Source organism: Melanotaenia boesemani, chromosome 18, assembly GCF_017639745.1.
Source record: "Melanotaenia boesemani isolate fMelBoe1 chromosome 18, fMelBoe1.pri, whole genome shotgun sequence".
Taxonomy (NCBI): Eukaryota; Metazoa; Chordata; class Actinopteri; order Atheriniformes; family Melanotaeniidae; genus Melanotaenia; species Melanotaenia boesemani.
Genome location: NC_055699.1, coordinates 25,891,719 through 25,918,175, shown reverse-complemented (window position 1 = coordinate 25,918,175; position 26,457 = coordinate 25,891,719). Strand labels below are relative to the sequence as shown.

Below are 26,457 nucleotides of genomic sequence, written 5' to 3'. Positions count from 1 at the left end.
GCTGAGCTTTTTTATGTTCATGCTTCCCTCTCGTTGACCTCGTCCTTACATGTCTGTGGAAAGCTTGCAGGCTTTCATGAAACTGCGTGACCGATCAGAGTGATGCATATCTAAAGCAAAGACCATCTGTTTCTAAGTAACTTAGTTTCACTTTATACAAAACAGCCATAAACATTTCTCACAGAGCTCCCAAACACCGGACTGTTTTTATTTTTTTTTCTGCTTCTTTACTAAAAAACATTCTGCAAACTCGTTGCTTAAAAAACATATGTTAACCAGAGTTTCATTAACTGGAATGATTTAATTTTAGTTAAATTAAGCCCACCTTTCTTAAAGTGATGAAGTGTAAATAGTAACACTATGATAATAGTAATAATAATTGTTAATAGAAGTGAATAACATTGTGCAGCCTCTTTCCCCTCCATCATCATGTTAATCATCCTAATCATATTGATTCAACTTAAGTACATCAATTTATTCATCATTTGCCCTCCAAAGTTGATGTGACTTATTTAAGATTACTATTATTAACAGCTAGATTATAACAAACTTATATCCAGTAAATATATTAATAGCAGTGTTAAATTAATAAAGTATTTCTGATTTCTGAAGGTTTGACTCTGCATGTAAACCACTCCAACCTCATGCAAAGATTTTGTTCTTGTTCATTGGAAGTTCTCAGTGTCAGCTGCCTTCAGCCAGTCTTCCCACTAATCACCATACACTTCCTGGTCAAAATAAAAAAAGTGTCCACCTGGATTTAATGAAGCAAACCAGGTAGGAGCCTCCTATTGGATAATTCCTGCAGGATGATCCCTCTTTCAGCTGCAACAGGTTATTTAACCCTCAACTCAACTCAACTCAACTTTATTTATATAGCCCTTTAAAACAACCACAGCTGAAACAAAGTGCTGTACATAAATGGACAAAGCAACACAAAGTACAAAAATCAACCAGGAAATAAATAATATCATAAAATATAATAAAATAATTGTTCATTGTTTTAAAAACGGTTTTAAAACAATAAGCAATTTTAAAAGAACAAATATAAACAAATAAAACCAATAAGTAAAACAAACCACTGCACACTAAAACAGGAACAGTCTTACACTGGGCTGAAAGCCAAAGAATAAAAATGGGTTTTAAGATGAGTTTTAAAAATAGACAATGAAGAAGCTTGTCTAATGTGGAGAGGGAGCTCATTCCACAGTTTTGGACCAGTGACTGAAAAAGCTCGATCCCCCGTGAGCTTCCGTTTGGACCTCGGTACGTCCAGGAGCAGCAGGTCAGCTGACCTGAGGCACCGAGCAGGAGCATAGGGGTGGAGTAGCTCAGAGAGGTAAGGAGGCGCCAGACCATTTAAAGATTTAAAAACAAATAAAAGAATCTTAAAATGAACTCTGTAGTGCACTGGCAGCCAGTGAAGTGAGGCCAGAATGGGGGTTACGTGCTCCCTCTTACGTACTCCAGCTAGGAGGCGTGCAGCTGCACTTTGCACCAACTGGAGACGTGCGAGGGAGGACTGGCTAACCCCGAAATAAAGAGCATTACAATAATCCAGCCGAGATGTAATGAAGGCATGGATTACTGTTTCAAAGTGTTGTTTATTAAGAAAAGATTTGACCTTAGCAAGCTGCCTGATGTGGAAAAAGCTGGACTTCACTACAGAGCTGATTTGACTATCCAGTTTAAAATCACTGTCCATCTTAAAACCCAAGTTTGAGACTGTTGGCTTTAAAAAACCTGCCAAAGGACCCAAATCAATGGTGCAGGGTTCACAACCCTAACTGATGCAATGACCATGTGGAAAGACATATCTGTGGTTGTAGAAAATATGTTAGTCTGTTTAAGAAGGGTCAGATCATTGGCATCAAGCAGAGAAAATATCTAAGGAGATGCAGAAACTACTAAAACTGGGTTAAAAACTGAAGGATAGTGGAGAACCATCATCTTCCAGAGAGAAATGTGGTCAGAAAAACATCCTGAATGATGGTGATCGGTGATCACTTAAACGTTTGGTGGAAACAGATAGAAGAAAAACAACAATAGAACTCAGGACTATGTTTACTAGTGAAAGTAAGAACATTTCCACATGAACGATGTGAAGGAACTCAAGGGATTGGGATTGACCAGCTGTGTAGCCATAAGAAAACCACTAATCAGTGAGGCTAACTGGAGAAAAGGCTTCAGGTTGCTAGGGAGCTTAAAGACTGCACTCAATGGAAGAAGGTCACGTGGTCTGATGAGTCCAGATTTACCCTGTTCCAGAGTGATGGGAGCATCAGGGTAATAAGAGAGGCAAATGAGGGGATGCAGCCATCATGCCTAGCAACTACTGTACAAGCCTTTCGGGGGCTCTTGTCTGTCTATGATCTGGGGTTGCTGTAGGTGGTCAGGTCTAAGTTCAGGTCTAGGTTCAGCAACATGATGTGTCCAAAGAATGAGGTCAGCTGATACCTGAATATACTGAATGAGCAGGTTATTCCATCTTCCCTGATGGCACGGCCATATTCCAAGATGACAGCACCAGGATTCATAGGGCTTAGATTGTGAAAGAGTGGTTCAGGGAACAGGAGACGTTATTTTCGCACATAGATTGGCCACCACAGAGTCCAGACTTGAACCCCATGGAGAATATTTGGGATGTGCTGGAGGTCTGACTCTCCCATCTTTAGGACATGGCAAATTAATGCCACTGTGGATGGAGATAACTCTTGTGACTTTGTAGAAGCTTATCAAGAAGATGCCACAGAGAAGCTGCTGGAATCAAAGTTAAGGAGGTCAAATGAAATTCTTATTTCATTTTGGACAGTTTTTTTTTTTGCCAAGCAGTGTAGTTGCATCACTCAACTTGACTTAAATTGACAAAAAAATTAAAAAAATAATCAATTTATTCCAGTTAATTATAAAAAGATCTGCAGGAGGTTGTTGAGGCTCCAGTTTTATTCTGACTTTGTAGATGTGTTTTTCAGAAACAGCAGCTCCATGCGTCAGAGGCCGACCTGCCAGTGGAGGAAATTCATCGAGCACTCATCAGACTCCAGTTTCTGCTCATTCGGTGGCTGTGACAATTAAATCTGTGACACTTCAGGCTTTCTGGCAGATACAGAAAGAAAAGTCTTTGTGTCATGAAATGACTGAACACAGTCACCCAGTGTGGAAAATACAGAGTAGTCTGAGCTCTTATCACTTTTCTCTACAGTCACTTCAGAAACTTTTCAGATTCTTTCAACTCTTCCACATTTTGCTGTGTTTCAGAGTCATGATAAAAAGCATTTCAGTAATTCTTCTCATCAGTCTCCCCTCAAATTAAATTAAAGCGTGAAACAGTAAATTCATTTTAAATATCCTTTCTGAGCCCAGTTCTCATCTTGTTTCCTACTTTAGTTACGACTTGACTGGAGTTAGTTTTGTGTCAAACAGGAGTCACTGCACTGGTTTACAGAAACTAGGGAAACAGAAATAATTTCGACAAGCATAACAAAAATAAAGGAAATAATGAACACAGTTTGTTTAACCTTTAAAATTTAAGACGTTTTATACTACTTTGGTCCGCCTGTTTTTGTTTTTATTTTATTTATTTATTTTTATTATACAAACCAGTCTGTAGCAACTGAAGCTTTTAATCCCAGTCAGCATGCAGACATGATGTTTCCAGGACAACCTCAGCTTCAGATTATGAGGCTGAAATGATGTAAAATGAATGTGTCAACAGATATAACAGCATAAAGGCCGACCAGAAGAATAAAGCAGCATTAATTACTAACAGAACTTTGTAGAAATGACACACAGATCATAGAACTTTCTGCTCACTGGTTGATCTTTGGCTGCTCCTGATTGGACGTTACCGTCAATCTAAGCTCTCTGATTGGTGGAAAGTTTGACAGGAAGTGGCTTCATCATCATGTCCAGGTCTAAATAGAGGTCTCTTAGCAACACAGTAGTGATAGTGATCTTTTTATGATGAAAATGTGATAAATAATGCTGTTATCATGGATCATTGTGGATTTACCAAATAGAATCTCTGAATAAAACTACATTTAGTGACTGGATTGTAAAGCTCCTGGATGGGATAGAAAGGCCTGGAAAAGTTCCGTAGATAACGTACAGGGTAAGCTATCTGTCACAGTTTACCTCACAGAGCTACAGTCTACTGCTCCAGAGATGCTGGTAAAGACAATGTTTGGGGACACCAGAGATGTAGTGACGTTTTAAGGGTTAATCCTGCTTTACTGGAAACTAACATTACCAATATCACATTAGCTGTTGTCAAGCCAAACAGTCAAGCCAACAGCTGCTTTCCAAACCACAAACCACATACTGCACATTCTAGGTATTTTGCAATACACATTGAGTACTACTCTTATCTCTAGCCTCTAGTGTATGACCTCATAAGTGGTTAATTTCATGGCATGTCACAGTGTTTTTTTTAGCCAGTTTCCAGTTTAGAAACAAGAAATTAACCATTACAATACCAAAGTTTCAGCTTTGACCCCATTCCCCCACAAGCTGACTGGATTAATTCCTAATTCCTGAACTTAAACTAGCAACTCAGGATTAAATGCAACCAATCTTCTTCAAACACATGTCAGTTAATAAATCAACACCACTGAACTTTGGACAACTTTCTCACTCCAACCCTCTCTAATAATGATTAATCCAGTCTCTTCTCTGAGATCTCTCCAGCCAGTAATAAAATTAACTGCTCTGTCACTTTCTGTTTCTTCTCCTTTAGTATTGTTTTCTTGGGTTTCTTTGCTGAATCAGCCATGGTTCAAAATGGCCAGTGTGTTGATATCCAGTTGCTAGCGTGTGACACAGTACCGTAAAGCTGTTACCCGATGCTACAGGATGGAAAAAAAAGTACAGTTTTTCATCCTCAGGTCGCTGCAGGGCAACGACAGCTCCAGGAATGAACATAATGAATATCAGTGTGGCAAAACAAGTTAGAAGCTTAAACTTTTAAAGTCAGAAACTTGTGTAGTTTTGCCTAAAGGTACTAAACGTCTGCAAAGAAATCAAACAGCTTCTCTGCTCTAGGTTCAAGGTATACTTTTCATCCTTGAACCTGGGATCTTTTTATGCAAGGTCACCACAAAAAAATCACCAAAACCACACACAGAAAAATAAAACACTATTAAATACAATACAATGAACACTTTAAATGCGAGAGGACAAGTCATGACAAAGCATTTTAAATCCTGATAGAGGCTGGAAAAAAGACGGTTTATAAACAGGTTGTTGTACATCAGGGCTCTGAGTGTCTGCACCCAGATGGCAGCAACATGGACTCTGTATGCAGAGGGCGGCTCGGGTCAGACACAATGCCTTCTGCTTTGTTTAAGGCTCTCACCCAGTTTAAGCTTGCAAATCATTTAAATTTCTGCCAGCAGGCTTACACCACCTCACTATCTGTTCCAACATTTTCTTCTTAAAGATGAGTGACTCAAACCAGCAGATAAGAGAAGTTTAAACTGGTTCAGTGAAGCAAGAATAAATTAATTTCATAAATAAAATATCCTTACCAAAACTCCTGGGTTTATGATAAAAAACACATGTGTTGAGGGACCTCAGTACACACAGCATCAGTGCTGAATATAAGTTTATTGTATAAAATCATTGATAGATTTTGGAGCTTTAAATGCAGATGCTCATGTAAACCAGCTTCAGGTATTTGTAAGAAGGGTTTGCTTTGACCAGTTTGGTTGATTAAGTATTTAAAGAAAAAAACAAACTTAAACAAGCACCAGGAAGTCAATGTGTTCATCCAGCTTGTCCTCTGTGACTCTTAATATATCAATCAGTCATGTTAGTTTTGGAGTTGCACATCGTGATCCATCACAAAGTTTGGAGAAGATACGGTGGCAGGGGTGAAGCTGGAGGGAGCTTCGTTCCCATAAGGTTTTCCAACCAACCATCATGTTTTCATCCTGAACAAGAAGCAGAGAGAGAGAGAGAGAGAGAGAAAGAGAGAGACAGACTGCTTCTTCACTCCTGACAGAAAGACAATACAGACAATTTATTGGAGTAAAAAAGAAAAGGATGTCAGCTTCCTCCAGCCCTCAGAGACGAGGCTTCCACCAGCCAGCGCCGACACACTTCAACAGCAATAACTGTGTGAGAAAGAAAGAAAGGAAGAAAGAAAGAAAGCAAAAGAATTTTACAAGGCGATGGAAACCGAGGAGAGTCCAGTTCCCTTCCCAAAATCAAACCTGACTCATGTAGGTCAGCTGTACATGTGTGCTGGTTTGACTGGAACTGTGAGGAAAAACTTCCCGATAAAACCTCTGATTAATTTTTGAACTTTTGATTTACTGCAAAGGTTTTCAAATTCAAGACAATTTCTTTGCATTTCATAATGCCTTATCCATTCAACGAAAAAAAGTAAATGGGTTTAGACACCTTATTACAACCTCAGATCCATACCCCCACTTAAACCTGTCTAACAGAGACTCCTCCACACCCTCCAGGGAGGCACAAATCAACAAACCAAACAACCCTCAGTCTGCCCAGGAACAGGATCACAGCAGCACCTTCCTGGTAAACATCATTTTGTGTGTTTCTTCATTACTGCTGGTCCAAAGTAGCAGACTCTTTTGGGTAAGGAGCCATAAATCTTCCTCGGCCTGATGTGTGCCAAAGTCGGTCCTGATTAAAAGCTTGACAATGAAAATGCCATGCGGCCAGACGAGCAGAAGACAGAGCTGGTGGTTGAATTTTACAATCCAGTTTAAACTCTTAGATGTTTAAAGGCAGACCAAAGTAGGTTAAACAAAGGAGTTAAACTGTTTCTATTTCAGTTTTTAATGTACAGTATATTGACTCATTTTCTTGCCTTTAAATGTCATCAGGCTTTAAGAACATAATCTTGTGCAATTTGTGCTTGATCTTGCAAGATCTCTTCGCTTAGCAACCAACATGATCAGTTAAGGCTGAACGATATCAGGGAAAACATGCACAATGCAATGACAGCTGAAAGTTGCGATGGTGGTAGAATCAGCGATAAGTAAGATTTGATGTTTCTTTGATGTCTTCTCATATGAACCTGCACTCTCATTCACGGACGTCTGTTCAGTTTTATGGCTTTAGCTATAATAACATTAGTAGCATTGTGTTAGCTAACACAAGATTTTACTAAATCTTTTCTTTTTCTTAATAAAAATCATTCATCCATCTGTAATTTAATACTATGAGCAAAGGTCAACTGTTAATGTTAGTTTAGTGATTTGACATCAGACTCGTCTGTGCTGCAGATTTTACACGAGCTCTTGGTATGATGTTCTGTCCCTGTTTGGCCTCTTAGTTGACTTTTTAAATCTTCTTCATATTTTAGTTTAATCTCCACAATGTAGGTTCCCACAACTCCAAAGCTGCATTACTGCTTTCCAAAAAAATTTAATCCGTTTTCCTGTGTGGATCTTTCAGGTCAGTGTGTATTCAATGGAAATCCCCCTGAACACAAGGGACATCAATATGTAGTCAGTGGTTGGAGAGAGGGAGTAAAAATGGCTCAGTGCCATAACTTATTCAGACACTGAACTGACTTGAAGTATTCAAAGTAGCTCAGAAAAAAAAGCTTGTAGACTTTTCATGAAGCAATGGTCGCTTAGCATTTATATTTAAACCCAGAAACCCAAACTGCACAGAGAAAAAAATACCCACCAGACTGTCTGCACCCCTGATCACTTGGTGTTGGCTTTATGCTCATGGTGAGCATATATTTGCATGTGAATATCACCAGTAAAGACCTGACTTTATTTAATCCATATCCTCTTACCCACATGTCACAACGGGAAAATTTCTGTCTTAGATTTACTGAAATATGTTATCATCTGTAATATTTGATGCACTTTGGTTTTTATGCTGTAATTTTGCAAAGTACTTTCTTTAGACCTACACACAACGCTGCAGTCTGACTATTGTGGGAATTTATTATGAGTGCCAGTGAAAGGAATTCAGGCACATATTAACAAGTAATTTGGCAATTATTATTGGTCATTGTGTGCATTGTCGGGGTGGTACAAGAATGACTCCCGGGTCGGAATATTAATATCACAGGTAATATTAAAATATTTTATATCTAAGGTGGGAAAATATGTTTTTTGGAGGTTTAACCTATCTTTTATATTGTGGATTTCTTAAAATAACTTTTGCCCTTGATGAAATTCTTTAAATTACAAAGTGGAAATGGCACCGATTCATAGAATGATTCAGCTGCATTAGCACACATCAACATTTCTTCAGGAATGTTCTACTTTTATTTATCCTTTCAGATTTAGGGGTCAAATCCAAAGTGAATCCTGAATTATTTAGGTTTTTGCAGAAGAGATCTTCACCTTACCCCTTCACACTAGATTTGTCTTTTATGTAACTTAAATTGATTTTCTGTCGTGGTACATGCTCTTCTTAGAAGTAGAGATACAGGAACACAAGCTTCGACCAGACTTTACTTTCAGTGTTTTCTCTGTAACCTCATCAGCATACTAAAGGAATATTACCTTGAGTTGGCAGGCAGAAAGGAGGAAAGGTTCACTCTGCTTTCCACGTATAGCAAGGACGCTTTACTTCATTCCATTTGAGAGATTGGAAACTTCCAGAGCTCATACATTAGAGCTGACCCTCCCAAGTCTTTCACCACCATGCTGGAAGTTGATTTTCCTGCATTAATAGTGAGAGGGGTGGAAAATTGCAAGGTTAGTGTAGTGGGTTGAGTGTAATTTCGAGCAGATTTATGTTTATCCTGTGATACAGTGTGATGTAAGAACTTAATATAAAGCGTTAAAGATTCTGCAGCTGTAAAATGAATGTTCGAGTTTTTAGCTGTAAATCAAGTTTCCTCATCCTGTAAAAAAAATCTGCCTGAGAAATTCAAGTCTGTTTATATTTAATACAATACCTTGATGTTATGTGTTTCCTTTATGGAACTACAGATGGAAATTGTTTGTACAATGTTGCACGTTCATTAATATGCATTTTCCCATTCAAATAAACAATAAGATGAAATAGACGATCCTTCAACTCTCTTTGGATCAAACATATTAAATGATAATGTTTGTGTTTTGTCAGCAGAATGTAAACATAAACACTCCAGACTGCTCCGTCATAGTTACCGTCTCTCACAGAGCCCATAAAAAGGGGGTGTATTCCTGGTGGTGTGTTCACTGTTAAGAAGGTCACAATATGAAGATCCTCTCTCTTCCCCGTTCTCCCACAACCAATTTTCTTCTGCTTAATTTGTGATGGGATTATCCCGGCAGTCCGAAGGGTTTGTTTGGTCCCACGTTTAATAACCAGCGCTGCCACTTCAGAGCCAGCCAGCAATCGATCCGGGCAGAACTGACGGGGGGAGAGAGACCATTTGGGGAGGAGGGTTGGCTAATAAATAGAGGCCCTAATCCCGCCCCTGTAGTGAGGGATTATAGTCGGGGCACAGGGTCATAGACGTGTACACACACCAAAATTCACCACAAAGAGGTCGGACTCTCTGGGGACTATTACCTCCTATTGCTTTGTCCTTTATTTATCTTTCACACTGACCTTGTTTGAAGGTAAAACATATTAGCTTGTATGCAAAAAGTCAATATTAAAGTAATTTCATCTGATATTAGACTGGAAATCTTACTTGTTGACCCTGGGACAAACATTGGGGCTCTGGTAGTGTGAATCATCTCTTGTTAAAATTGGAAAAATCATTTATAGTTTTCTAAGTTTAATATAAAATTATGTCTAATGATTTATGTCCTAACATGTAATTTGATTTACTGATTATGTGTTTGTTTCATTTTCACACAAGTCTCAGGAATCCAACATAGTTTGACATCTCTCTTTGTGGAAAATATTTTAAATTAAATTTTGTTTGTTAAGTTGAAGCATGTGTTTGAACCAGAACAAATAGAGATTATCCCACAATAACAGGCATCTTAATGTACAAGCATCTGGAAACAATCACAGCCAATCAAACGAGAGTGATGTTGTCATAGAGTCTAAAGATTCAGAAACGTCCAGTAAGAGCTCAGCCTTGAGGTATTCTGGGAAAAACTTCAAGGCTTTCAATCCATAACAAGAGTCTCCACATGCAAACAATAAACATCAATACATACAGAAAGAAAATTCCTTGGAAACATATATGATAAGACATGGTAAAACAGGTTAAACTGGTCTTTTTTTTGTCTTGTGTCACTCTCCCTCCATGTCTAAACAGTAGATATAAATGAGCTCTGCTTTCAGTCCTGAACTGGACGTGAACCAGCCAAACGTTCATTTAATGCTGTTATTGAAGCTTCAACCTAATTTTAAAGTAAACTCACAATCACTGGTTGCCTGGCTTCTCTGTGAGTTGTGGTTTCTTCATGACTCCTAACATCCTTTCAGGAAACCCAGAGGCAGTTTCTAGAATAAATGAAACACTTGCACGGAGGAATTTGTACGATATGAAAAGCTGCTGGTGGTTTTATTGGCATGGTGTCCGTTAGAGGAATGGCTTGGAGAAGTGTGGTTTTTCCAGATACCTGCTTCTACATGAGAATTTGAATTGTGTTGGTGATTTCCTAAAGAGATGAAGTGTTTTTATTAATTCAAAGATGGCTGTCATCCACTCAAGTTCCTGGTTTTTGAGAAAGTTCCAAGACATTTCCACTTGTCATCCCACGTGCACGTAATGCAGTTATCTTATTTTTGTGGATAAACTGAATCACCAACCTTGTAACAGAAGAGGTAGTTTTTTTCAGAGTTGGGACAGATCCGATCCAGTACTGGTATCGGGCTCCAATGTTGACAGATATCAGACTGAATTCCTTGATCCATCTCACTGACCCACAGAGGGACATTGTGGGTCGGTATAATGTAGGTTTGAGACAAACAAAATATGTTGAAGAAGAATCAGTTGATAAAATATTTCCATTAGAACTCGTATATATAAAAAATTATATATGATTTAGTTTCCAGTTTAGACCTGTACCTACAAGTCTGATAGGAAATGAGCTGCCTTTATTATTTAGCAAGTCACTAATTTGTATATATTTTAGTCTGGAAACATAAAAAACAGCAAGAAGGTAACTTGGAATGTGTGTACAGCCAAGGTTTCCAGTTTTTCATCACATTTTCATCATTAAAAGATCATTATCCGTTGAAGATGGAGCCGAGGATGGCTGCTGCATCTCAGGCTCTCTTCCCTTACGTTATTTCTTTTTTCCTTATTTAGTCTCTTACTATTCTTTTTTCTTAGTTATGCAACCTGCTATAGTAAGCCCTATCATACAATATGACAAAGATAATTACTATGCATCAGGTTGGTGGTGGAAAAAACTTGTTTATTGCCACCACCACCACCATCGCCACCATCTTACAGCGGGGAATCTCCATGGCGGCGCCTACCTGTTGTTGTACCTGAGCGGCGGAGGAAAAGAGGGAGTCTGGGAGAGGGTGAGGAAACAGGGGAATCGGCCTCCTCTACCAAGTATTCTTCTGGCAAATATTCAGTCATTGGACAACAAGCTGGATGAACTCGGAGCAGGATGTCGTTACAATGAAAGATTAACACCTGTAACGTTTTTGCTTTAACGGAAACTTGGCCTGACCCCTCGATCCCAGACTAGGCCGTTGTTCCCGAAGGACTCTTCGTTTATTGCTGGACCAGACTAGACATTCAGGAAAGAGCAAGGAGGTGGTATCTGTTTCATGCTGAACAACAAGAGGTGCTCAGATGTGGGAATTATTCCTACAGGATGCACTCTGGACCTGGACCACCTCATGATCAGATGCCGGCCTTATTATCTTCCCCGTGAGTTCACATCGGTTGTCATGACAGTAGTGTATGTTTATGACCTGTGTGTTATTTCTACAAAGTTCTGTTAGTAATAAATTCTGCTTTCTACTTCTGGTCGGCCTTTATGCTGCTATATCTATTCATACATTCATTTTACATCATTTTAGCCTCATAATCTGAAGCTGAGGCTGGAAGCATCATGTCTGCAGGCTGACTGGGATTCAAAGCTTCAGCTCCTACATGCAGTTTTAAATTAGAAAAAACAAACAAACCAAAAATTGCAAAAAATGTCTTTGAGTTTTACAGGTTGATAAATACATAAAGCAACCAAAGGTGTAATTCAGCAGATTTTTAAATTCCTTTTGATTTCACTGCCTTAACTTTTCCTTTTAATCTTTTCCTCTTCCCTACCTGGACTCTGCTTTCCTTGCCACAGGCATGTCTCTCAACGTCCGTCGCAGCAGTGATCCCTCCTTGGCCGGCCTTCCTCCTGGCGGCCTTCCTCCAGGCGAGGTCTTTGTTGGTCAGGAGGAGCCGTCCAGAAAGAACCCAGTTCGCTGGTCCACAGCTGCCGGTTACCAGAAGTACGGCCATAAGCCCAACACAAGCAGCCTAGAACGAAAGGTATGGCATCGTTTTATAAGACAAAGCTAAAGCTTGACATTGTGCCTTTTCTTTATTACTCTACTGTAAATTTGTTTATACTAAATGAATTAATCTTTAGGTTTCATACTAGAATCCTGCAGAGGGGCTGGGACTGTATCCATTATAATCTGAGATATCATAAATTCTCTGGTCTCTGTTTTAAAATATTGCTGATTTCCTTCCTTATTTTTATTCCTTACTCTTCTGCCAACGAAAACCAAAGGAATAACAGTATAAAAGGAACGTATGCTGCTCTGGGTGCAGAAATCCAGCAGTAGCATGGTGGCAGTCTGATAACAGACATTCAGTTGTTAACACCTTTTTTAAAATAAAGCTAAAGAAGAAAAAAGAGAGAATGAAGGTGGGCTTGCATGAGGGAAGGAAAGCCAGCTAACTTTTAAAAATGGCAACCCTCTGATGTTACTTCTGATAAAATAGAAATTTTGGGGTTTTTGTAATTTGTTTTGTAATAAGTTCCCAAAACAATGGCACAAAATGGTTTACACACTGTAAATGATGTTACACATACACAATGATATTGGATCTGTTTCTCCTCCATAAGTCCTCACAAGAGGGATTACGCTTGAATAAAAGGACATGATTTGATCTAGAAAATGTGTTAAAAGTTCCTAATGAACTTTTATTTGTGAGAATGAGATGTGTTCCTGATCAAACCGCCAGGTTAAAACAGGGAAATGTGAAAGAGCAGGTTTACCAGTGATACGTGTGTCTGGACGTGGCGACTGATCCTGCCATAAAACCTCTTTTATCATCAAAGCTCCAACAGCGGAACAAAATAGTCTGTAGAAGAAGGTGAAAAATACTGTTTGGAGAGAAATCTTTATTAGATCTCTTATTCAAACTGTGCAACTTGGTAAGAATTGCTGATAAAACAAGGATCTTGTGTGTTTGTAGATGAAACCCAGAGAGAGCATCAATAATCAGGAGTCTCTGTAGCTGCTGTTTCATTTACTCTTTTTCTTTTTGCTCTGCTCATGTAGTGCACGATGTGTTTCCATTTTTATTAGCACTCTGCAGGGTGTTGCATTTGTTGCATGATAAGCTGAGTTTGACTTTCAAATTGAATACAGTATAACACGATTTAAAGATTATAAACAGTAACTGTGAAATCGTATTATGTTTCAGATTTATTTTACTTTGATGTTGGCGAAACTTGCAGACAAAATCCATTTCACATCCTTTCCAATTACTTCTATGGCAAAAAAGACAGGCTCAACAGAAACTTATGAGGTAGTTTTAAAGAAAATGTTGAACCTGGTGCTTGGAGAATCTACCTGTTGGAAAGCAGTGTGCAGTCTCATGATGTTCTTAGGTTTGTGTGTGATTTCAGGTAATTTCATCATCAGTTTTGTGGGGTAAAAATTCAGGAAATTCATGGTTAGATTGTGAATGTTTACGGGTTATTCTGTCTTAAATCCAAGGTGGTAAACTTTGCACCATGTAGCTTCACTATTCTCTGACAACCCCGCTGAGCACTGCCATCTGGAATGATAAAGGCTTCTGATGGAAGGAGTGTGATGGTGACTTTTTTTTCATTATTCATCATTTGCTCATTTTTTTTTTTTATCAACAACATATATAATTGTTTTTTTCTCCTAGCAGAAAACTTCCCCATATGAACAGTAAATCAGCAATACGCAGGTTATTGACAAAGAATAAGTTTAATCAGCCTGCTCTGTAAACTCATCACGTCTACCGATGACTTTACAGTACATCACATTCAGGGTTTTCAAGGGTCAACTGAAGGGATAAGGCAGTCGATATGAGCTGGTTGATCTACTGCTACCTCTACATCTGGCTCTGTCTGCATTTTATAATCTGATATGTTGAGAAGTGATTAGAGCTCACTGATTCACAGTCCTGTCTGCAGAGTTTCCTCATGGTGCTTCCTGCCACATATTCCGAAACACACATGTTGTACGAGAACATAATAATATAATAACAGAAGGCAACCAAAGCACTTTACATTGTGTATCCATTATTCATTCACACACTGATGGCAGAAGCTGCCATGCAAGGCGCTCAACTACGATCCATCAGGAGCAGCTTGGGCTTCAGTGTCTTGCTCAGTGACACCTCGACATGAGCTCGACAGGCTGAGGAGCGAACCGGCAACCCTCTGGCTACAAGATGACCGCTCTACCCACGGAGCCGCTCCGCCCCTAAACTTCTAACTCTGTTTATCCTTCTCTGTTTCACATAGATGTGATTCTGCAACCTGTTCGGTGTAGCTTCTCATCATCCTACTTCACTTTGCAGCAGCCCACCTGGGATTGTTTCCCTCCTGGTTTCCTCTGTTTCCGTTATATTCTGTTATTTCTCATCCAAAACCATCCAAACGTTTGTGTCTGTCTTGGTCTGTCACTGGTGGTTTTTGTAAGTTATCAGAACCTTAAAACTGTCATTCTGTTTGTCTGCTTTTCTTGGTGAATCACTCCACTTTAACTCATTATTGATTTGCTTACTTTTCTATTAAGATAGCTTCACCAACAACCTTGAATAGCTGAGATTCTAAAGCCAAGGCTGGTCTGTCTGGAATGTAATCTCGTGTGCTTGGGTAATAAATCGGCTCCAGTTTGCTGATGTTTGACATTACCTTGGCAGGAGCATTTTGGAAGGTGCTTTTTGTATAATGGAAGAGCTCAGCTGTGGCTGCCTTATTATAAAAAGCCTTTTATTAGCAGCTCAGCGTTCGCTGTGAGGAAAGGGCAGAGGTGAGGGAGGGCTTGAGGGAGGGAGTGAGACTTGAGTGAACAACATGGGTACTGTGTGGCATAAAGTGGATAAATTTAACCATTTCTACCACTAAGTGTCTGCTTTTTTAACTGCTGTGCATTTCAGCCACAACACTGTCTGTCAAAATCTTAAAAATGGAAGATGGATCCTCATTTCTTCATCCCTTCCTACTGCTTGCAGGCTAGAGGAGCCCATGCCTACCGGAGTCTTCCTCGTGATGCGAATGGCTGGACCGCTCAGTTCCAGAGAGAGATGACTCGATCCTCCCTGAGTGCCAATCATCCGATGGTGGACCGATGGCTTGACCGGCAAGAACAGGTATTAACGTTGCTCTTGTTTGGTTAGATGAAGAAGCAGAACTGTCATGAATGATGTGCAGGCAAATTAATATATTAAACTGTGCAGGGATGCACTGAAACATTCAGTTTATTTAACTAGAGTCCTATCAGGGAACTAAACTTGAAGTTGAAAACCTTCTTGAAAAGACTCTCTGCATCTGAGGAAAGAGACGTAACAGTAAGAAAGATCCGTGTGAATCAGAATGTGGATAGGTAGGGGATGAAGGAGGAGCCACAACGTGATGATTCACACTGAATGAGCTCCGTCATCTCCACCGGCTCGCTTACTAAGTGACTCATAGGTCAGAACTCAGACGATCAAACTTATTCATCCTCCCATGACGAGTTCCTCTAAAGAAGTGAAAGAATTTGATTTATTTGAAAGTCAGCGGTCATTAATGAACATTACTGTAAATCTACAGTATTTCCTGCACAAGCGTTCCAATCACCCTGAAATCATAATGAATTATAATGTTATTTTTTTATTTTTTATTTATGTATTTAATTAATATAATTATATTTTAAATGCTGTCAGAGCATAGGCATTTCTCTCTGTCTTGCATAATCTGTTGAAAACTTCTCTTCACACCTCTGACTTACACTCCTAGCTTGTTCTTCTTTGTATTTTCTTTTTGTTTTCATTTATACTTGCTGTTTATCCTTTTAAATAGATGTAGGACTGATTGTTTATTGCAGGTGTTATGACCTTGTTAAAAAAGTTGCTTTAGATAAAAGACTACAGGTCCCTGGACGGCTGTGTCCACTCTGCATTGGTGTTTTGCGGTTTTGGTGTGTTGCTGCAACTTCGGGGGATATATTGCACATACACTATACTGCAATAATATGCAATATAATGGACAAAAACGAACTGTTAGTGGCTTCACAGTTGGCAAAGTGGCACTGCTGGTTGGAGGGCTGAACTGATGGGTTGTTTGTGTTTTTCTGTGGTACAGATGTGCATTGAGCAAGGCCATGTTATTTTTATTTTCTATTATATTTATTTATTTTTCTTGTCCAACATGACAGTAAGAATGATGGTCTGGCTCCCGTGTCATACTGAACAAATTTGCTTTTCCAAAAGGAGACTTAATCAGGCCCCTCCTGATATTTAAGTATTTTTCTTTATTTTTAAATCAGTCTGTTGCTGAATTTACATGCTAATGTTGAACCTGACAAGCGAGAAGAAGGCAAAAGAAAGGAGAAAGTAAACAGAAATGACAGTGAAGAGAAGAAAAAGGAGACAAAGATACACCAGATAGAAAGCAGCAGGGTCATCTGTTCAATCAAAACAAAAACAAAAACAGACAAGCAGCTGCTACACCTGTAAGGAAAAAGAAAAACCACCTTCAACATCTTCAGGAAAAACAAAGCTGACAATCATCGAGAGCACCTATGAAATGACAAAGAAGCTGGAAAAAATCATAAACATCAGCAAAAACCAAGACACACTCCATCAACAGGAGTCCCCATGGGGAAGGACAAATACCTTTGCCAAGTGCAAACAACACATGTAGACTGCTGTATATATATATGTGTATGTGTGTGTGTATATAAATATATATATATATATATATATATATATATATGTGTGTGTGTGTGTGAGAGACAAATAGCAGCAAATACCAGAATAATGAATCCAGTTACGACTGCCCACTCCTCAGCTTCAAACAGATCAAAGTGACGGACATTAAACTTTGCACTTTGTGTTCAGTGTGTTTCATGAAGTAGCAGATTATACTGTTGCAGACGTGTTGCAGGCGTGTTTCCTCCCTTTGCACCTCCTCACTCTTTTGACACTTTATGATTGACTCAGGCTGAGACTGGTCCCTCCACTCCCCGCTCTGTCAAAGGAAAAAAAAACATGCTTCCTTTAAAAGTTATTAAAAGTGACAGAGTCTCTCAGCAGGGGGATCAGAAATGACCTTGGGAAGTGTTGAACATGCTGAGCTTGATGAGCAGAAGATTTCCCCAGTTTGTGTGTCAGTCTCTACCCGTCGCTATTGGCTACCGGCTCCAGCTTGGTGCCGGAGATGATGTTTCACGAGCCAAAACCAAGGAAAGACCTGCATATGTGGAGGCAGTGCAAATAAACCTGATAGTAAAAATAAAAAATAAAAAAAAAACTGTTGCTTTACATTAACAGAACCAGACACATTAAAGTGTCCACACACAAAATCTGCAATTAAACCGTCATAAATCAATTTTTTTTCTTGCTTTTTTCATAGAGCATTTAAACAACTGTAATCCTGCTTAAAAATACCAAACATTCAATCATTTGTAGGATTTTAACCCTTTGTTAGTTATTACATTGCAAAAAGAAGAAGAAAAAAACACACACACACAAAAGTTGAATTATTTTCCATATAAAATTAGAGGAATGGGTCTTTGCACACTTGCATGTATCAAAGATTAGCATTTGTATTTTTATGTAGTCAGAAACTCCCTCTGTAGGCAAAAATATTCATGCACAAAACCCACAACTAAACCATCATACATCAGTATTTTCTTCTGCTTCACTTGAACACCTTCAGACCTGCTCTAAACTACAAAAACATTAAGTCATTTTAAGACATTTATCCCTTTAAATGCCAGTTTAATTGTTTGAACTGTTAATCATTTGTTAGAAAACATAGAAAACATTCAATTTTCTCCATTAAATAAATATTCCAGGTTTTTCATTTCGGTTAGAGTCTTGGACATGTCAAAGATTATATGGCCAGAGGGTACTAAATTCATCAACAGAGTATAAAAGACACGTAATAGAAAAACACACTGCTTTTAAGAAAAATGCCAAAAAAAAAAAAAAAAAAAAGTTATTGCAACAATTCGTGCCACTAGCCACAACACAGCTGAAATGATCACCAAGTTATAAAAAAGATTGAGATATTTATGTGAATGTTCAGGTCAGTTGTGTTTGTGTGGGTCTCGTCTCATAATTCTCTGGCCAAAGTCAAGCATAGTAAGGTTGTTTTAGTATTTTCCTCTTACATTTTCCCCCAGATAAACATTTGTAACAGCACAGTTGTTGAAATCAGTCAAGTATGCATAACAAATGGCTTTCCACTAAAACGTCCCTTGGTCCATTGACTGATTCTCTCGGTTAAGCTGTATTTTTGCTACAAGGTGCAGTGAGGAAGTAGATCGATGCTTCAGCCATGTTTCTATAATAAACACGAAGCAGCCTGGAGATGTTTAGGCTGCCTTAAATCAGTGTAATGGTAACAGTCTGTTAAGCTTGTTTTAAACTGTTTCTATTTTATATCAAATATTTGTTGCATCATTATTTATGAATTGATCCAGCAAGTAAAATGAAATATGGATTAGTAAGTAGTACATTGTGTCAATGATAAATGGGCAAATAGACATTTAAACAGTAATCATTTGTAAAATATGTTGGAATTATTTACATGTGCTTTATTCTCAAAACCAAAATGTATAATTTTGATTTCATGAATGTTAAGAACCAGTTTAGTTGTTAGTTCTTACTTTTAAGTGTCCGAGGACAGCTTTTACTATTGAATGAAACTGTTAATGAGAAACAATCATGAGGCTTCACCACGAAATCTTAGAAACAACTGAAGAGTTTGTAATGTCACACAAAGGGACGATGAAGGTATAAATTCAGACAGAATGCATTTGTTTAATTTTACCTAAAAACAAGAGTTATTGTGCTGGAATTCAACTGTATCTGCAGCTGATATAAGTAACTGCAAACATCTGAAACCATTTAATTAACAAAAAAATGCCACAAAAAACAGCTCAGAAGCATAAATTTGTTCACAAGTCTAAATCCTCTTAAATCCAAGTTCAGGGTTTCATGTTAATACTCATCACCAGATATATAAATAAAAAGCATGAGATTATTATTTTAGAGCAGCAGAGTTATTAAATATTTCATGAATAACAGCAGGAATAACGCCGCGAGGGTCGCCGCAGCCGCACGGTGGCTAATTCTTCGTGCTACCTGGCTGTTTGGAATCTGGCAGCTGCAGGACTAATATGAGTCAGGAAATACAAATCCGCTCATTAGAGGTGAAAGTTTGTGTTTCAAAGTGTCACCGTGTTTCAGTCATAGCTGATTTCCCTCCTACATGTGACCATTTGATATCTTGTCTTCTTTGTCTGTTTGATGGGCATGCAGCACAGCAGCATAGGGTGGTAAGATTAAAATACTCAGCGTGGGATAATTAAAAAGAACTGAGACTGATGCTGGCAGAGATAATAAGCATACACACAGACACTGACACAGATAAATGCCAAGGTTTTAGGAAAAACACACCAATTAGCAGCTCTTTGTTTATTTTGGATTATTTGTCTGGTTTTCTTTGTTATGCTTCACGAATACAGCTAGAAGCAAAGAGAAAGAAAACTTATTGCTATCTTTCACTGCAACCACTGACACACTCTTTACTTTGTGTGTGTATATACGAGTGGGCGTTTGCGTCATCCTCCAGCATCACCATCTCTTAAATTACCTTGCATGCTTCTCACTGTATTATCACGTAAGTTAAGTTTTCACCACTTTTTCTAACATCAAATCTTTTAGCTTAATGGCTAATGTGTGTGAAGCTGCTCTGTTGCATCATTTGGTTCCCTCTTAAAGTGCTTTTCTGCTCCATTTATATTTATGCAGGGCTTCGCAGCCCAAGCCATGAATTAGGGATGTAAAAGTCAGGCTGACTGAAGAAGGTGCAGGGAAAATTGAACACAAAACAGCAGAAATAGTACAGTCTGTGACCCAGAGGTAAAAAAAACTTATGACGGGGTTTGGAGCAAGAGCCAAGTTTACTTTCCCTACAAGCCCGATTCCAGAAAATCTGGGACACAAATTGTTGTGCAACTTTTACCAGTTTGTCTCAGATTGGTGAACCTCCATTTTTCCATCTGAGAGACTCTTCCTTTCTGAAATGCTCCTTTCATACCCAGCCATGTTACTGACCTGTTGCCAGTTAACCTGAGTAGTTGTCAAATGCTCTTCCAGTTGTTGGCCACCTGCCTTTTAAAGATGTTCTCCAGCCAATGAGATTCCACCTCACAGATTTTTGAAGCTTCACATACTACCCTCAGGGGGAGGTTTTTGATGCTAAGATTCTCATACCAGCAGATGATGGAGCACAGTCAGAGCAGGTATCCTGCATGCAGAAATGCTAAATAAAGCATTGTGTGCTATCTGAATCTTGCTACAATGCTCCTGTGTTTTTCTCTATTCTGCAGTTCAGAAAGGGTATTTTTTAAATTCAGTTGTTAAAATCTGTCATGCAGCTTCAAATTCATAAATCTGTGTTTCCACATTTGGAAAATGACTTCAGACACCTTCCTTCAGATGTCTAAGGGGATTTCATGAAGCTACATAGCAGTAATCTAATCTAGTTCTATGCTAACACTAGGTTAGCTTTGAGCTAAAATAGGGAAACCAGGTCATGTTCAGTTTTCAGTGAGTTTATGTATGTACTACACACCAACTCAGTTTATCAAGATTTCTTTTAGTAACTAAAATGATCTTTAAAGAAGCTCTGTATCTATTTTACTTAGCGCTTACTAAACTAGCGCTATGTGATCCACTTTAATGTAAACAGGAGGCTAACAAGGCTTCAAGCTGGTTTTAAACCCAGTCTGGTTTTGCATAGGAAGATATCTTTGACTTTTTAGTGAAGAGGAATGACACAGATCAGGTGGAGACAGACCCCAGACCCAGTATCAGCGGCCCCACAGCTCCCAACATGGAGCAGCCACATCAGGATCCAGTCTACCAGCACCATCACTAGAGATTAGACCAGAACTGATCCCCCTACAACCACATCAAGCTCCAAAAACTGAACCCAAATCCACCACTTTACTTTTTATGGACTTTTTCCTACTTGATAGTGATCCAGATTATTAATGTAAAGATTTTTTTATTTCTCATGTCTGATAGTTATAACAGTAGTGTTATACAGAGGAACAAAATAATTTCCTTTATTACTAGATCACACCTTGGTAAAGTCTTTTGCTTTTCTTTTTTTTAACCACTAAATTATTTTACTTCAGTGTCTGATGGTTTCATCTGAGACTTCAGATCCCCTAGCTACAAAGTGCCTTATTTCCCATCCACACACACACACACACACACACCCTGCTAAATGCGGCGTGGAGCAAAGCATGCCTTATCAGCCCATATACACCAAGGCCTTATGAGTTATTCTTCATATAAACAGCTGACATTAATGCTGGCCTACTATCCCACTGATGAATGTTAATGGGCATTCCCGCTCAACATCACACATGCACATACATGCTTACTAACACACACACACACACACACGCACACACACATCAGACATTTTGATCTGGTTGAGTGGCTCTCAAGGGATGAGGGAGGCCATTATCCGGAGCTGAACCAGAGTCTGGAATGACACCAGCTGTCAATCATAGAGGGATTTAACCAAATCAATGACGAACACAGAGATTAACCGATATGTTTGTGCTGTGTTAGTAAAGTTCATCGCTTGGAAATTTCAGAGCTACACAGAGAGCAATATTTCACAAAAGAAATGATAGATGCTGTTATTAGTGTTACATTTACAAAATATTACTTCTCAAACGTATTATTCATGTATTTTTTAATTATTTGTTGGCTCTCATCGGAAAATTGTCTCAAAAATAAGCTGTCAGAACAAAGTGAAAGAAAAACACACCAGCCAAGAACACTAACGGTTACATAACAGCATCAGAACATGCTGCATGGAAATGGCTTTGATCAGCCGTCTCTGATCAAACCTCCGGCGTCGGAGCGCCTCCCTCTCTTTGTTGTCTAAATGAGGCGTCTTGTCTGGCGAGTCTTAACGGAAACCTATCATGGCGAGGAGTCCGGTTTAATAACCGAGCCGACATGTTGAAAGGAGATGAGTTGGTTGGGCTCGGAGCTGGAGGTAAGACGGTGAGGAGCAGCGTTAATGTACTCCTTACCTTTTATAGTTTCACATCAAAGATTTCTCACCACTGCCACTTGAATGGCACTCCTGAACCAATTAAATTTGATTTTGTTCTCCTGTTCTTGTCTCTGAAGTCAGAAACCAAATGTTGTTCGTGGCTAAATAATTAAGTCAAGCTTATGAATAAATTGAAAGAGTTCTCAGATGTGAGTCGCTTATGGAAGATTGCCAGGGGGTCTCATCTGAGTCAATGTCAAGTTAAAGCAACCTCATCTTTGTGTGGATTTTTTCAAATCTCCTGTAAGGTTTACCTTATGAAATGCAGAATGCCGACGTCCACTGAGGTGCACAACCAAATAGGGAAAAAACATTCAACTCCAATCTTGGTAGAGCTCACATCACATTACTTTTATATCCAGCATAGCCTCATTTCTCTTTTCCTACCATGTATATAAAGGCTATGGCCACGACCATTCAGTTACAAACACAGGAGTTTATTTACATAAAAACATTCACTACAAGCTAGCTCTAACCACTGTCCCACAAAATACAAAATTACATCCACCTTAACCATTTACTTCAGCCATCAAAACAACTTGTACTGACAAAGCAAACCCACATACTGAACACCTGCTTAGTGGGGGGTGTCTGCATCTCCCTCACATCAGACAAAATTACAAATGTTTTAAAAGTTGTAAAATCCCTGAGCAAGTTAGTTAGCATGTTAGCATGTTGTTGGTGAGTGAACTCAGTACATTTTCTCCATTAGCTTGCTGGTGAAGCCCACAGAGTCTGCAAGCCCTGCGGCGAGCTGCAGGGGATGGTAGAGCAGCTGAGCATGGAGATGCATCAGGGTTGAGAACCCTCCAAACCCTTCTCACCTGACATATTATTATTATTATTTTTTTTCTCCTCATCCCTTCTGTCTTTGTCTTTTGTATTTGGTGTGCATCTCTCCCAGTATGCTGTGTTAAACCTCGGACAATGTTTAATGAAAAGGAAGGGGGTTGTTGAGTGCAGAGCACTGGGAAAAAAGAAGGAAAAACAACCCAGATTCCAGAGCAGTGCCATCAGTTCGGCCGTGGTGTCCCATGTTCAGTGTCAGACAGAACCCTGCATTTATCCAGGACTTGCATTCAAAAACATCAGGAGGTCAGCTGCAATGAGAACAACCATGTTAGTTCAGATTGTAGAAAAACAGTCCTGTGTTTGCACATATGCACAAAGTAATCACCATGTTTTCACTAATTACTGCCCAGTGGGAGATGCAGCTCTGTATTCAACTTTGACCTTAAACTTTGCTTTTCGCCCCAGTTTATTTAAATATTATTCTTGTCCCCCTACTCTCCCTTTCTGCAAAATTATTTGACTTTTCTACAACATGGCAAACTGATTTTTCCTTAAGAATAGCTTAACCTTTAAAAATGTACTTATTATATTTGACAAATACAGTTTCTGTATTTCATCACCATATGGTAAAAACTTTGCTGAAAACCATATTGCCATATACAATCTGTTACTTATCTTTTGTGCCCTGATGGGTATATTTTGGACAAAAATAAACCTGACATATTACATGGTAATAGACTGTACATGTATGCAATTTATTTATTTATTTACCTGCTATCCTCACTAAACCAACTCCAGCTCAGCTGCTTTTTGGCGCCACCGTGCATCAGAAACGTCTTCTTGGCTTCCTTCCAGCCATAGAGGAGCTTTATTTTTCTTCTTTTCAGACAAACATAGAACTTTCTGCTCACTGGTTGATCTTTGGCTGCTCCTGATTGGACATTACCGTCAATCTAAGCTCTCTGATTGGTGGAAAGTTTGACAGGAAGTGGCTTCGTCATCATGTCCAGGTCTAAGTAGAGGTCTCTTAGCAACATAGTAGTGACAGTGATCTTTTTATGATGAAATGTGATAAATAATGCTGTTACCATGGATCATTGTGGATTTACCAGTCTCTGAATTAAACTACATTTAGTGGCTGGATTGTAAACCTTCTGGACGGGATAGAAATGCCTGAAAAACTTCCGTAGATAGACACGTCTTTTACACAGTCTCTGTGTTGTCATATACTTGCTGGTCGGTGCTTCTCAGTTTGCCTTGTGGGTGTTCCTGATTATTCTCTCCTTTGATTTCTTACAGAGAGAATAAGATCTTTTTGTTTTTTATCTTTTGCATCTTTCTCCCCCTTTGTCTTCTGCTGACTCCTTCTTCTTTTGTTCCCCAGTCAGGACCAGCATTAATATATCAGTCAGCAAAAAACAAATAAAGAAATAAAAAATACTACTTAGGTATCAAAACGAGTCTTATACTCACAAAGCTCCTCTTGGCAAAGGAAATTTGTTCTTCAGCCAGACTATCTTACTGCTGTCATGATGCAGGACATTTTCATCTTCATTATTTCCTTAATGGGTTAATTTTCTGGTTTTACCTTTTGTGTGCTGAGTAAATGGGAGCAGAGGAACTGATCCAGCTGAGGACCAAAGAACTTTTCAGTGCTGAGCCTCACAATGACGGCTTAATCGGCCAATGCTACTGAACTGTTTCTGGAACGTCAGGACCCCAGACAGAGCTGAATAGAGCTATTTTCTACAGTATCACTCAGGAGCTGTGGTGCCTTTTAAGCCTCATTTAGTACCAGTTACCTTTCCTGTTCACCTCCAAGAAGGTTCAGTTAATTTTGGCTTTGCACAGTCCTGCAGTGCTTGTTGATTTAAGCATACACATTGTCCACATCACTTTCTGCTGGGAGCAAACAAGTTTAGTTTCATACCTTTCCTTCACACCACAGTTCATGTTTGGAAATGTCAAAAATTAAAGACGTGAAAGTTTGGGGATTAAACTCTTCACTGCTCAGAAAGTTTAACTTTAATGTGCTTCAGTTTCCAGCTTTGTGTTGACTCTTGCAGGCAGCCAAATGTGCATGTGTGAGAGCAGGTTAAACACACAAACACACACCGCTGGTTGTGTCATTTTGTTGATTTAATCCACAGCAAGGAATGAATAGACTGTTAATGAGCAATTATAAGAAAAATGCTACTAAACATCTCATTATTAATGTCTTATTAGAAACAAACAGCAGCGATAATCAGGGTGAGGCTTAATGTGGAGTTGTGTGTGTGTGCGTTTGATTCATATTGTGATTCATAATGAGCCGACGACAGTCATCCACTGCCTCCTCTACCCAGAAGCTTTCCCTGCTCGCCTCTCTACATGTCTGACGACTCTCACCTTCACATAAAGTAGACGGCAGTGGGGCAGAAACCAAGTGTTTATACATATACACATATATTTTACTCCAAAGGACAGAGCTAGATTAAGGCAGCTCATAGGTAACAAAAAGATGCTGCTCTACTCAGACATCTTTATTGAAAGGAAGATGACAAAACAGCTGTTTTCTAGTCTTTATTTTTGATTCCTTTTCTTTCTGACATTATTCAGAATTGTACAACTAGTATGTCCACATGTCAAGTTTAACAGCAGGTGTTCTTTTTTTCCCCCTCAACCCTTGCTGTGTTTGTGGTGAATCATGCTGCACAGGCTGGAAAACTGGGTTGGACTTTCTGGAGTGATCCATACCAGTTTCAGATCTTATGTGGAAGGCTGGAGCTATTTTGTTATGATAAATCTGAGTAAGGGGCCATGACTTGTGGAGTCCCCCAGGGGTCAGTCTTTGGACCTCTTCTGTTCAACTTTTATATGCTCCTTTTGGTGAAGTTTTACACAGCGTAAGCAACAATTATCATAGTTTTAAGTACATATCTGCTTGGTGACAACACTTCCTATTGTAGAACGTGGTGGTGCCTGCGGCCTGAGCATTAGCTGCTTATATTGAAGCCTGCAGTCTTAGCATTAGTTGCTCATGTGAGCAGTAATAAGCTGCAAAAGACTTCATAGATGAATGTAATGCACACTGGTAAATGAAAACATCTGAATGTGACATCGTCTCAGCAAGAGAAGCTGACTGGACAGAGGCAACACAGGAAACCAGTTGTGTGTCTGTATGCTAAGATCTCACCGAGCCTTGGTGAATCAC

General features: G+C 39.1%; 1 protein-coding gene across 2 annotated transcripts in view; it reads left to right on the top strand.

Moving 5' to 3' along the window:
* LOC121629118 (partitioning defective 3 homolog) overlaps positions 1-26,457 on the top strand; it is a 432,758-nt gene that overhangs the window by 168,935 nt on the left and 237,366 nt on the right. For both annotated transcript variants that reach the window (XM_041968670.1, XM_041968671.1), the window contains exons 4-5: positions 12,201-12,388; positions 15,347-15,484. In XM_041968670.1, coding sequence (XP_041824604.1) covers positions 12,201-12,388; positions 15,347-15,484 — 326 coding nt within the window. The remainder of the gene's footprint in view (positions 1-12,200; positions 12,389-15,346; positions 15,485-26,457) is intronic.